The sequence below is a fragment of the Neomonachus schauinslandi genome, chromosome 5, assembly GCF_002201575.2.
Source record: "Neomonachus schauinslandi chromosome 5, ASM220157v2, whole genome shotgun sequence".
In the NCBI taxonomy this organism is placed as follows: Eukaryota; Metazoa; Chordata; class Mammalia; order Carnivora; family Phocidae; genus Neomonachus; species Neomonachus schauinslandi.
In genome coordinates, this window is record NC_058407.1 from 125,807,735 (window position 1) to 125,820,402 (window position 12,668).

Below are 12,668 nucleotides of genomic sequence, written 5' to 3' on the forward strand. Positions count from 1 at the left end.
GTGTTAGAGCGAGCTCTAGGAGCTGCCAGCAGTGGGAACCCCATACACAGTGATGGACAGATGCCCACACTCTCCTGCCATCAATGAGCTGATGCTCTGCAAGCACCCCGGCTCCTCATAAAGGACACATAATATCTGGACAGCTGTTAAGGGTAAAGGGTGAAGTTCAAGGTACTCAGATCCCTTTGCCTTCTCAGGCACCATGTGCACTGGGATACTTGGGATAAACAGCCCTTTTTTTTTCATTATTTCATCATTATTAGAGAGCTCATTTAAACTGAAGTAATCTTGATATTGCCAAAATTCACTATTCAGCTGAATAGCCTTTAGGCAATAGCAGTAAGAACAACAACAACAAAACAACAGCCTTCACAAATTGAAGCCGATACTTCTTTTTTTTTTTTTTTAAAGATTTATTTATTTATTTGAGAGAGAGAGAATGAGAGAGAGCACATGAGAGGGGGGAGGGTCAGAGGGAGAAGCAGACTCCCCGCCGAGCAGGGAGCCCGATGCGGGACTCGATCCAGGGACTCCAGGATCATGACCTGAGCCGAAGGCAGTCGCTTAACCAACTGAGCCACCCAGGCGCCCGAAGCCGATACTTCTATCTAGAAGGAGTCTGAACTAGAGCTGAAAGCAGAGAGCAGCCCTCTGCGTCTGGCTTGGGCTCCTGGACAGCACGGACCCCAGAATCGGGAGTGCCGACGGGGCGACGGGGCTGGGCTCTCCTGTGTACAAATCGAAACTGACCAGTAGAGGTGGGACTGTGGCTTCTTTGTCCAAGATCCCAAATTCCAAGACCTTGCAGAGATAAGCCAGTGGTGGGGGGCAGGTGGGAGTGGCGGCGTCCAGCCCCAGGGTTGACAGCATGCTGGGGTCCTCTTTACAAAGACCCGCTTCACTTTGTGCCCACTGGCTGTCAGGCTCCCACTGGCTTAATCAATTAATCGTTCAAATGATCCATAAGCCAAGGCCCCCAAAGTCAAAGGTAAACACCCAGTCTTCATCTTACTTGATTTAATAGCAACAACTGACACAAGAACTTTCTCCAACCCAAAGCACTTCCCAAGATACCGCAGTGCCCTGGTTCTCTTCCCGCTTCACACGCTGCCCCCTCACAGTCCCAAGGTCTCCAGGGCTCAGCCGTGGGACCTCTCTTCTCCTCCATCATTCCCTGCCCCCGCCCCCCCGCCACCCTTGGCCATTTCATCCAGGTTCACGGCTTCAACATACATCTGGAAGCTGTCAGCCCTCAAATACAGTCCACCCTCATGACACACGGGTTCCGTACTTGTGTAAATTTGCCTCCTTGCTAAAATTTGTAGCCGCCAAATCAATGCTTGCCATGCCTTTGCAGTCACTTATGGACGTGAGCAGAGAGGCTCCGGCTGAGTTTCTAAGGCGCACTTTCCCTTGTTTGACCTCAAACAAGGCGACACTCTACCCTCCTGTTTAGACTCTCACATTATAAACAAGTATCATTTTCATGGTCTAGTTAGCGTCAGGTTTTTCACATTTCTGCGCATTTTGTAGATTCATGGTTTAAAACAGCCCCCAAGTGCAGTGATGAAGTGCCGTCTAGTGTTCCCAGCACAAGAAAGTGGAGATGTGCTTATAGAGAAAATATGTAGCTAGAGAAGCTTCCTTTAGGCATAAGTTATGGGGCTGTTGACCATGAGCTCAACATTCATGAATCGAGACTATATATTAAATAAGGTGTCACTGAACAGAAATACACGTAAAACAATGTCAGGCATCAATCAGTAGATGAAAATGAGAGGACCAGAGGCTCATGAGGAATCTGACCCCGATCTCCCCTGGGAACAGTGGGTCAGTATTTACTAGTTCAGGGTCAAGGTGATGTTACAGAACATCATTACTGTGCATAATGAGAATTGATTGTATCTTGTTGCAGACCAGATCTCTCCCCAGAACTCCAGACTTGTGTTCCAATTGCCTTCTCGACCTTGCAAACTTTAACAAATCAAAATCTGAGCCCCTGGTAATATTTCTGCAACCTGCTCTTTCCACAGACTTTTACTTCTCAAGTAAGGGAAACTGCACCCTTCCAGGGGCTCAGGTCAAAAAGACCTTAGAATTATCATTGATTTCTCTGTCTCTAAAACCCTACTTTTAGTTTTTCAGAAGATCTCCATGACATTACCTTCAAATTTTATCTGGAATCTGACAACTTCTCACTACGTCCCCTCTGCCAACCTAGCTCAGACCCCACCATTTCTCACTTGGATAATTCCAGAGCCTTCTAACTGGTCTCCCTCCTTCCACCCTGGCTCTGCATGCTGGCATCTCTCCTAATCCCCACCTGTCTCCTAGAAGTATCCTGGTAAGAGTCAGATCATGCCATGCCTTGCCTCAGAACCCTCCCATGCCTCCCCCAACCCTGAGTAAAAGCCATACTCTTGATAATGACTTCTAAGTCCTGGTCTGCACATGTTCTGCCTGTTCCTTCTCTGACTTTACCTTCTACTGCTCTCCTCTTTGCTCACCTTGCTCCTGTTGCCCCCCCTCCCCCACATACCCCTGCCTCGGGGCCTTTGCACCATCCTTGGAATGCTCTTCCTCCAAATAACAATATGGCCAGCGACTTCACTTCTATCAAATCTTGACCTCTTAGTGTAGGCTGCCTTGATGACTTTATTTAAAATTGTAACCCCCTACACACACACACACACACACACACACACACACACACACACACCCTATTCTCTTTCCTGCTTTATTTTTCTCCATAGTACTTATCAATCTAAGATATTAAGTAATAGACTTAGCTGTTTGCATACAGTCTGTCTCCCTCTCACTCAAATGCAAGCACCTTGATTGAGGGCAGCGACTTTTATCTGTTTTTCTTTTCCTTTCTACTGATGCATCCCCAGTACCTAGAATAGCAGGTAGGCACTAAATAAATAATCCTTAAGTGATAAATAATATAGCACTTACCAGACATTATTCAACCTGCCTGTTTGCCCTCTGTCTTTCACAATACTGTGAACATTTTGAAGTCAGAAACGCTGTCCCTACATATTCATATTCCTAACACCAAACCACTGAGCATGGCACATAACAGGAATTTAATAAATGCATGCTGAATGACTGGAAGAAGAGAAGAGAGAGAAAAATGCTAATTTTCATCATGAACCTTGGGTTTTTACCAATTTAACAAACGTCTGTGCAGAGATGAATAAGATAATCCCCCCTGTAGAAAAACCTGCAGTGCAGTGGGAAAGAGACACTGATACTTATGGACCCTGACACAATGTAGTCAGAGCCATGGTGAAAAAGTGGTCAGGAAAGGTCAGGAAAAGAACTAGGATGACAAAAGAGAGAATGGGTGTTGGGAAAGCAGCCCAAAGGGGGCAACATGTAAGGTGGGTTTTGATGGATGAACAGGAGTTTGCCATGCAGCCTGGGTGGGGGTTGGGGGGTGGGGAGGAAACAGCCCAAACTCTGCTGCTCACTGCCCAAGGTATAGGTCTACAAGGTATGAGCTGCCCAATGTAGCCCCTTCCTTGCTCTAAGAGGACTCCCCAGGCATCTCAGTGCTCAACAAATATGAATGATCGGAACAGCTACATTCCCACAGAGCTCCTCTCTCCCTCCTCACTCAAAGAAAATTCCATATCTGACAATGGGATTACTTGACAGCTCCACTTGCCATCCTTTAGGGTAGCAACATTAAGGGCCACGTCTACACATTGTTCCCAGTTCCCAGACTCATCAGCATCTGACATCTAAACAGAACCAGACCACAGGGATGACAGCCGCTTAGAAACCCAGAGAAAGTGCCGTTCCTGGGTTCTGCCAAGGCACAAAGAAGCAAAAACCTATTTGGAAAGTGCTAGAGCTTTCCAGTGTCAGAGCCCAATAGGAGAACAGTGTGATGCATATGTTAGTATGGACACTTGTGTCAGAACATCTGCCCTGCAGCCTGAGAGTCAACTTCTTGCAGGGGGAAGCTGGCGAGTCCCAGCAGCTCCTTGGCCCGGCGGGGGCCAGGGCCGTGGACTGCGCTGCAGACAGCAAAGCCATCCTGGCAAGAAGACCAGACACCATGACCTCACGGTCCTTCGCATTTCCTGATTCACCTGCTGAAACAGGCTTTTCTCCTCTGTGTCTTTGAAGAGAAAGGAGGAGAAGCACATCTCATTCATTTTTATTTGCCGCTTGCCTGGAGGCTTGGACTGAACTGGAGAAATCCCACATACACACCGCACGCACTCCTGCTCCCACCCCACCCCCCGCCCCCAGGGCACATGCGTGCAGCTCCCACGTGCAGCGATTCTAAGTCCCCCCCGTTGGGGTCCAGCCGGGTCCTGCTGCATCACTTTACCAGCCCAGAACCGAGAACGCACAGGGCGCCATGCATCTCATCCAGGCCAAGGTTGTGCTGGCTTCTCTGTGAGCAGAACCACCTCCCTGTCTCTGTCCAGCGCACACACCAACCAGGGACACGGTCCCTGCCCGTGACGCTCACACCGCCTTTATCTCCTCCTGAGTCTGTTGCTTCCCTTCACGTTATTCTCCATTCCCCTTGGCCAGCTCTTCTCTCCTGTCCTTCGGGCACCTTTAAATATGAGAGGGTTGTGATCTAACACCCACGTTATGCCAGCACTCGAAGGGCCGAGAAGGGCCCCGGAGGTCATTTGGAGTTTCCCACAATGCACTGGGCCCCAGGCTCATGAGGTTTGAGGCCTGCTGACCTCAGCCTGGCCTGAGAAGGCCATATGATTGTCCCTCAAACCAAACAGGAATGATGCCATTTATAGAACATTCCCTCCTCTCTTTCAGGCGGGCTGCCTATTCTCATGAGGAAAAGCCATCCTGTTGTGTATGACGAGAATTCAGCCTTGGTCTCCGTTTTCCAAAGTCTTTTCCAACTCCCTTTCCCCCTGCTCTCAGACATTCCCAGCTTGTATCCTCTCCCCAGACTTTTCCCACTTAGGGCTTTGACACCAAGCTGATGCCTCCACCTGGGACACTCTGTCCCCTCACAGCCCCAAGGCCGGATGCTTCTCCACATGCAGGCGAATACCCCAGTCTCGTTCCTGTTGCCCTTAGCCGTCCTAATCCCCCCAGCGCCTTGCCACTCTATTGCAAGCTCCCATTTTATCTTCTTCATTTTCTTCCCCTTTTATTTTCTTCATTTTCCACTTACCGTGGCCTGAAACAACCCCATTCTTCGCATCTTTGTCTGGTGTCTGTCACTCCCAACTAAAATGTGAGCTCCATGAGGGCAGGCGCCCCGTGTGTCTCATGCACGGCCTTCACACTCATGCCTAGAACAGCTGCTGGTACATAGTAGGCACCTTAGTATACATTTGCTACATGAGTAAATACATTTGTGTATATCAAAGTCTCGAAAATCACCAAGAATGCCCATGGCCTTTCTCCAGGTCCCCAGAAGACAGAAGGCGCTTCTCAGCATGCATGTGTTCAGCTCTGCCACAGCCTTTTCTGCATTCTCAATGTTTGGTACAAAGAATGTGGGGTTCTGATTTTAGGAAAAACTTTAGTTCTTGGCTTCGCCAGTACCGATAGGGACTTCAAGAGTGACTTCGTCAAGGTATGAAGTAGGTTCCTCCTATCGATATTCTCTTTCTGGTCGCTGCTATCTCAACATTTTACATATTCTACTTGTGTCTGCACCTCATCATATCTTAGCACCTCACTGTAAATCATTTGAAAACACGGACATGTATGCCATATTTCTGGCATCAGAACCCGGGCATTCATCCAAATCAACTCCAGGCCTCCACTCAGGCCCACAACCAAATTAGACGGGATTTCTCCCCAACTATTAAAAGGTTTCAGGGGAAACTGCTTCTCTTCTAACCCATTCCAATGTCTCTCAGCCTTTTTATTCTCCCCTCGAGGGGAACGAAGACAGTTGTGATCCTGCGCCAGGCTCAGGTGCTTTAAGACAGACAGACTGGACCTGGACACACACACTGCGCTTACCAACATAGCCCGGGGTCCCACAGGCTGTGGACATCACATCTCCTTTGCCCTCCATTTTTGACAATCCAAAGTCACTGATCATTATTTTGGATTCCTCATCTTGACTGTAGTACAACAGATTTTCAGGCTGGAAGGAAAATAAGAAAAAAAAATGGACAAAGTGTGTTAAAAGCTGGCTTCATTGTGGGAGACTCACCAAGCCACGAAATCTTGTTTTTTTTTTTTTAATTTAAATTCAATTAGCCAACATATAGTATATCATTAGTTTCAGATGTAGTGTTCAATAATTCATCTGTTGCATATAAAACCCAGTGCTCATCACATCACGTGCCCTCCTTAATGCCCATTACCCAATTACCCCATCCCCCAACCATCTCCCCCCCAGCAACCCTCAGTTTGTTTCCCATAGTTAAGAGTCTCTCATGGTTTTTCTCCCTCTCGGATTTCTTTCCATTCAGTTTTCCCTCCCTTCCCCTATGATCCTCTGCACTGCTTCTTATATTCGACATATAAGTGAAACCATATGATAATTGCCTTTCTCTGATTGACTTATTTCACTTTTTAGCATAATACCCTCCAGTTCCATCCACATCGATGCAAATTGTAAGTATTCATCATTTCTGATCAAGCCACACAATCTAATCACAGTTTAAGAACATGCTTGACCTTCGGACATAGTAAATGCATTAAGAAAAGCAGTGTTTAGTAAGAGCAATGTGGAGGACCCTGCACAGTATTGGACACTTAGAGGTTTTCAGGAAATGTGATTCCCTTTCCCTTATCAGTACTTTGTCTTCTTCACAAAAGTGAACCTTATATTGGGGCAGCCTTGCATACCTCTCAGACTTGTCAGTTTATTTCTTGGGCTGAGAGAGGGGGGATCCCCAGAAATGACATGACTTCTGCAGGGGCTCTTCTGTTCCCTTTTCCTGACCCTTGTTAGCAACCTCTCTCTAGTCTAAGGGTCTCTCTTCCCGCTTTTGGTAACGTCCCATGTCTTGTCATTCTGACAGATGCGTCCCGCTTTCGCCTCTCCTGAGCCAGTGGACACCCCCTCCCCCGACTCTGCTTCCTGGGAAATAGAGGGATGTTATCACGGAAGACCCAGCACTTCATAGCCACGTGTCCTTAAGTACCCTGAGCTTCTGTTTGCCTTTCTGGAAAACATGGGTTGTGGTGGTTCTTCGTTTGCTTCCCGGAAGAATACATGACAGAACTCAGCTTGACATGTGGCAGAGGTGTGATCACAGTTCCCGTCCCCACTACTGTTCTGCACCTCAGGGGCACCTCCATGGCAGCTCCGTAGGAGGGGCCGAGGGGAGGCAAAGCAGAGGTGCAGCAGGGAGACAATGAAGCGAATAAAGCTTCATTGCATAGTGTTTTATGAAAAATTGGGTATCATTCTTAACAAAAAAGAGAGAGAGAGTGGAGCTCAGGGAGACTGAGGGAGATGTTCCAGCCTCCGGGGCCGGGCCAGTCCTGCTCGGACGGAGCTTGAACACAGAAGGGCTGCCTCAATTAATGGCGTTGTCCCTGAGGGAGATAATGTTGAGGACTGACACCTCTCCTCTTCACCCACTAGGAAAATTCTGAAGATTGACCCAGCGAATAAGCAAATCACTTCTCTCCTTTACATTAAACCTTAAGGGAAACACAATAGGAAGACTCAGAACTGGGGAAGCCACTTCCCCTCACTGTTTCAGGTCTGGCTCTTCTCTCATCCCCAAGAGTGAAGCAAGAGCGTCTGTCAGTGGTTTGCGGTGAATCTTTGGTTCCTGAGTGTTGAATTTGAGGAACCATTCTCTCATAGAGTGACTCGGCCCATTTCGAGAAGTGGTGCTAGTCCTGGCTGCCCAGCAGAATCACCTGTGACAACACCAAATGTCTGCATGTCTTCTTCAGTGGATTTGAGATGGGCCCGGGCCTCTGGATGTTAGAATCCACGGGGGGATTCTGATGTGCAACCACTGCTGTGAGGAAATTCTGAGAACTGCCTAAGACCCCCTCCTTGACCAAACTGTAGTCAGCCCTCTTCTTGATTAGGCCTCGACCTTGGCCTTCTGTGTCCTTCCTGTCTGCCGGGCCTGCATAGTCTAGTCTTAGCAAGAATCCTGCTGAGTCAGCGTAGGAAGAATTCCCTCACCCTTGATATCTGGCCAAGTTCTTCACCTCCCACCTTGCATGTTATTTAAAAAAATGTATTCAGACACTTGGTAAAGACAGTAAGGAAAACTTTAATCAGGGGGACCACTGCCATGGGGTTCTACAGTCAGAGAGGAAGAGTAGACTCAAGTCCTAATACAACAAGGACGAATGGAAATTTATACCCAGGAGCAGGGGGAGCGTCAGTGGATGGAAAGTTACTAAGAGGGGATATCAAGGGTGGGGGGTGTGTGGCTACATCAGTTTCAGAGGATCCTTGTTGAAAGGCAGGCCAGGGTGGGCAGATATGGAGGGTGGAGGATAAGGAATCTGATCAGATCTCAAGGGTGGGGGATGTTCACCAAAGTGACTCAGTGGGATTCTTGCTCAGCCTGGACTACATGGGCAGAGCCAATGGACTAAGCACAGAGCCCAAGGATGGAGCCTGGTCAGAAAGAAGACTCAGGAGGGGCTGAACTCAAGTTTGGTCAAGGGAGAGAGTCTACCAATGTCTAATAGGTTCTTGGCCAGCCTTTAGCAAGAATCCCCCATCCTTGGTATCCCTTCTTAGCAATTTTCTATCTACAACCCTCATTCTGCTCAAAGGCTATAAATCCCCACATGTCCTTGATGAACTTGGAGTTGAACCCAATTCTCTCCCCTATTGTGATATTCTTGCAGTAGCCTTAAATAAAGTCTTCTTTAGTTTAAAAAGTGTCAGAATAATTTTTTTTAACAGAACCCAAAAGAAAAAAAATACTATCCTTCATCCAAACTCATAACATGAGAAGGAATGGCACTTAACATTCAGAGTGACATTAATTCCGTGGATGAAGCATGCGATTAGAAGAAAATCAAAATGTATGCTTGAGGGTGCTCTCAAGGAGTTTGAAGAGAGAATAAAATGGGCCAATCAATAATCAAAATAAGAATAGTGCTTTAAAAATGGGGTGAAATAATCTCATCAAAAGGCGCACATGGTTCATGATGAACAGTACGGATCTGATCATGGGGCAGAGAGGACTTTTTTTAAGTTTCTGATTTTTAATCTTCCTGACCCAGTACTTCTGCAGCTGAACAGCTAAGTAAGGAGTGAGAAGCCAGTGACCTCAGGCTACTCAACAAGGCTGCCTCTAGGCAAGAGATTGCCATGGGGCCAAATACCCCTCCTTACACATTCTTCTTCCAGGGGATACATTTGGGTCAGCAAAGCACTCTTTTGCAGGACAATTACCAAGGAGGGTTCAAGAAACTGGTCATTCACAGCCTAGATCAGTACTTGTCCACAAGCATCTCCTGACTTAGTAAAGATTGCGGGGCTTTTTCTTGAGGGGAGTGGGGAACAGGAAAGTGGGAGAGAAGATAGGCTCAGGGGTAATCCAGATGGAGGCCCCCAGTTGGCAGTAGGAGGGCTTGGTCAGGCAGGGGGCCCAAGGGGGATCTGGCAATTCTGCCTGGGGTCCCGAGAAGCCCAGGATTCACCTAAAAAAAATAATGTCCTTTATTTTATGACATCCTTGCAAGACAACAGGTGGCCAATGCTGGAGTTGGAAAGTCAATACCAACCTTTTAATAGTTCACATAACAAGCTTTTAAAAGATCTGAATCAACACTTCCTATAAAGTTAATGTTATACACAATCACTCTCCTAATTCAGTGATTCCCAGCTGGTAGCAATTTAGCACCCCAGGGGACATTTGGCAGCGTCTTTGGTTGTCTCGGCTATAGGAGTGGTCCTGGGTTCTAGTGGGTAGAGGTCAGGGATGTTGCTCAGCATCCTACAATGCACAGGGCCAGCCCCCCACAACAAAGAACATCATGCAGGGGCTGAGCCCTATCCTGATCTGAGGGGGCAGCAGTGGACATTTCCTGCCTCAGTCCCTTGTTTTGAAAAAAGGACAACTGATTGTCTCTAGTAGCTTCCTGGGGCAAGAAGACACGAGACTACTTTTCTGGAGGAAGAGGGAGGAGGTGTATTCGCATGTGAGGGTGCGGTGGTATCCCAGATCGTGCCCTAATCTTAAACTAACCTCATCATGTTCTTGGCCCTGGAGCATACACTTTGTTTTCATTTTTCTCAGATGTTTATGAAAATTTAATAACCCTAGCCCAACTTCTGCCATGTAGCTCAAACTCCTCTGTGTCTCTGAAAAGCAGCGACGAAAGGTCCCAACATGGCACTTCTTTCCACAGTGATCATCAGCCTGGTGGTCTCACAGCTGCCGGGGCTGGGAGCCTCAAATCCTTCCCTGAAAGCTCTGTGTGGGCAGAAAAAGCAGTTTCTCCTGTGCAGCCCATCTGCCTTCCAAAGGGGGAATACACAGTGCCCCTCGAGGAATGTTCTCTGTGTAGGAATGCCCATCATGGGACACCTCTGCGGTCGGTCACCACGCTAACTTGTTCAGAGAGCTGCCTCCTGTGTTCTAGAAGCAGGGAATCAGCATTTGGTGAGGGCACGAGAGAGCCAAGCAGGCGCCACCGCCTGGCATAGAAGGGCCAAGTGGGCTTAGCCCTCTCAAGGGCCTCTAGGTCCTGAAGATTAACCAGTTGGACTCACAGCCCATTTCAGCTCTCAAGAAGCCTGCAAAAGGCAAAAGCTGTAAGGACTCCATCAACATTCCCAAATACCCTTGTCTGGCAGTTCTCTAAGAATATTCCCAGGATAACATCAGCATCACCTGTAAACCCCTTAGAAATGTGAGTTCCTGGGCCCCACTGCAGACCCACAGCACCAGAACCTCTGGAGTGGGGCCAGACAATTCTGACGTAGGCTAACATTTGGGAGCCACTCCCCTAGTTGCTGGAAAATACCACAGAGAAGAAGAGGAGAGAACTTCACAGTGAGACCTTATGAAAAGAAAAGCTATACCGTTTATTCACACCCAGTACTAGATAATGGACAGTTACTGAAATTCTGTTTTAAAAAAGGCTTCTGGTTTGTTCTTTAAACTGATTTAGATTTCACAGAGTCATGCAGAGCATGGCTTCATTGCAATAAAATCCCTGTGTTTATGAGGTGAGTGCAGGTATGTGGGCTGGAGTGGAGTTTCTGTCTTTACTGGTGCAGTGAGCTCTGGGGCCTGGACCCGTGGCCGCTGTAGAATGAAGCCTCAGTCCAGCCTTCATTGCTTTTTTGCTGTTCCTCCAATCAATATGTTCGCTATCTACCCTTGATGGCGTATGTTTGATACCTACCCTTCGGTATCTATACTGACCGGGGAGGGATGAAATGCCAGGGTGCCTGATGAAGGCCCCGATCCTTCAGTGCTATTGGGTGAAGGGTCAGTATGCCAACTCTTCATCAAGAAAAGACAACACTGTAACCTACAGGACACCGGGGGAAGGCTGTGATCGTAGGTCGTTCAACCTGTTTTTCTGGGTAACCTTCCATTTGTCTTCTTCTGTCATGCCCTCTATGTACTCGCTCCCTTTCTTTTACTCAGGGTGGTGTACCAAAATGGGGCCAGAACTGGGGGAAGACTGTGAAGAACTGCACTGGGAGAAAGGTTTTCATGGCCAATAGGTCCTAAACAAAATTACCTTTCAGGTCGGCTTGAAGCAAGACAAAACCTACCTCCCTGGGGCCCTTTGGCTGTATCGTGGTTATACAATCTCCCAAATGATGGCCAGTGTCATTGATCTACATCATCTTTCTTTGGGTCCCAAAGGCCCTGACAACTAACAGTACACAAATGTCCACCATTCATTCCACCCATATCACCATCAAGGCAACCTCATCCATTTTCTGGAGACTATCCTCTTGGACAGGTCATTGTGGGTGGGAGAATGGTCATGGAGGATGTTGCTAAGTGACGGCCTTACCTTGAGGTCCCTGTGGACAATGCCCATTCTATGGAGATAGTAGACAGCATCCAAGACTTGGCGGATCAGAGTGCTGGCATCTTTCTCTGTGTAAAATCCTTTCTCCACTATCCGATCAAACAGCTCTCCGCCGGATACACTGTTTTGTTTTGTTTTTTTAAAAAAAGAACAAATAAGAAATTTGAGGGGACCTGAAATTGTTCAGGGAAAGCCATCAATAAGAGATTTCAATATGACAAAAGAACCAAACTTTATTTCCAAATAAATTCCTTTTCAGATTTAAGTTTTGCCCCATGGATTCCCCAGAAGCTATACCAGGGAAGCGTTTCTATGTCATGATGGTATGAGTATCCAGAATGGAATAAAGGCAATACAAATAAACCAGGGCTCATGGACTAGCCAGGATTGAGAAGTCTCTTCTGGCCTTTGCTTCCAACCTGCTATGACAATGTAAGGTCAGAACAACTTTCTAGAATATTGGCATCATCAGATACAGGGAGATGATGGATAGAATGCCTCCTTCACATAAGGAATTATCCTTAAAGGTCTGGAGGGTAGGGAGAATGGGGGGCAGCATTGTGGGCAAAGCAATGAATAGCCAACAGGAATGTTTGGGTTCTTGACCAAGTTCTGCTCCTAATATGGTGAGGGCATGGGCGTTCCTTGAATCTCGGACCTCAGTCTTTTTATCTGTAAAATAAAGGGGTTAATCTAGTCAACCATATCCA

The 12,668-nt window shown here is 47.4% G+C and overlaps 1 protein-coding gene across 2 annotated transcripts in view; it reads right to left on the reverse strand.

The window, feature by feature from the left end:
* Window positions 1-12,668, reverse strand: part of CAMK1D (calcium/calmodulin dependent protein kinase ID) — a 421,612-nt gene that overhangs the window by 49,939 nt on the left and 359,005 nt on the right. For both annotated transcript variants that reach the window (XM_021696802.2, XM_021696803.2), the window contains exons 4-5: window positions 11,941-12,079; window positions 5,977-6,103 (exon numbers count right to left, since the gene is read on the reverse strand). In XM_021696802.2, the coding sequence (XP_021552477.1) occupies window positions 5,977-6,103; window positions 11,941-12,079 (266 nt within the window). The remainder of the gene's footprint in view (window positions 1-5,976; window positions 6,104-11,940; window positions 12,080-12,668) is intronic.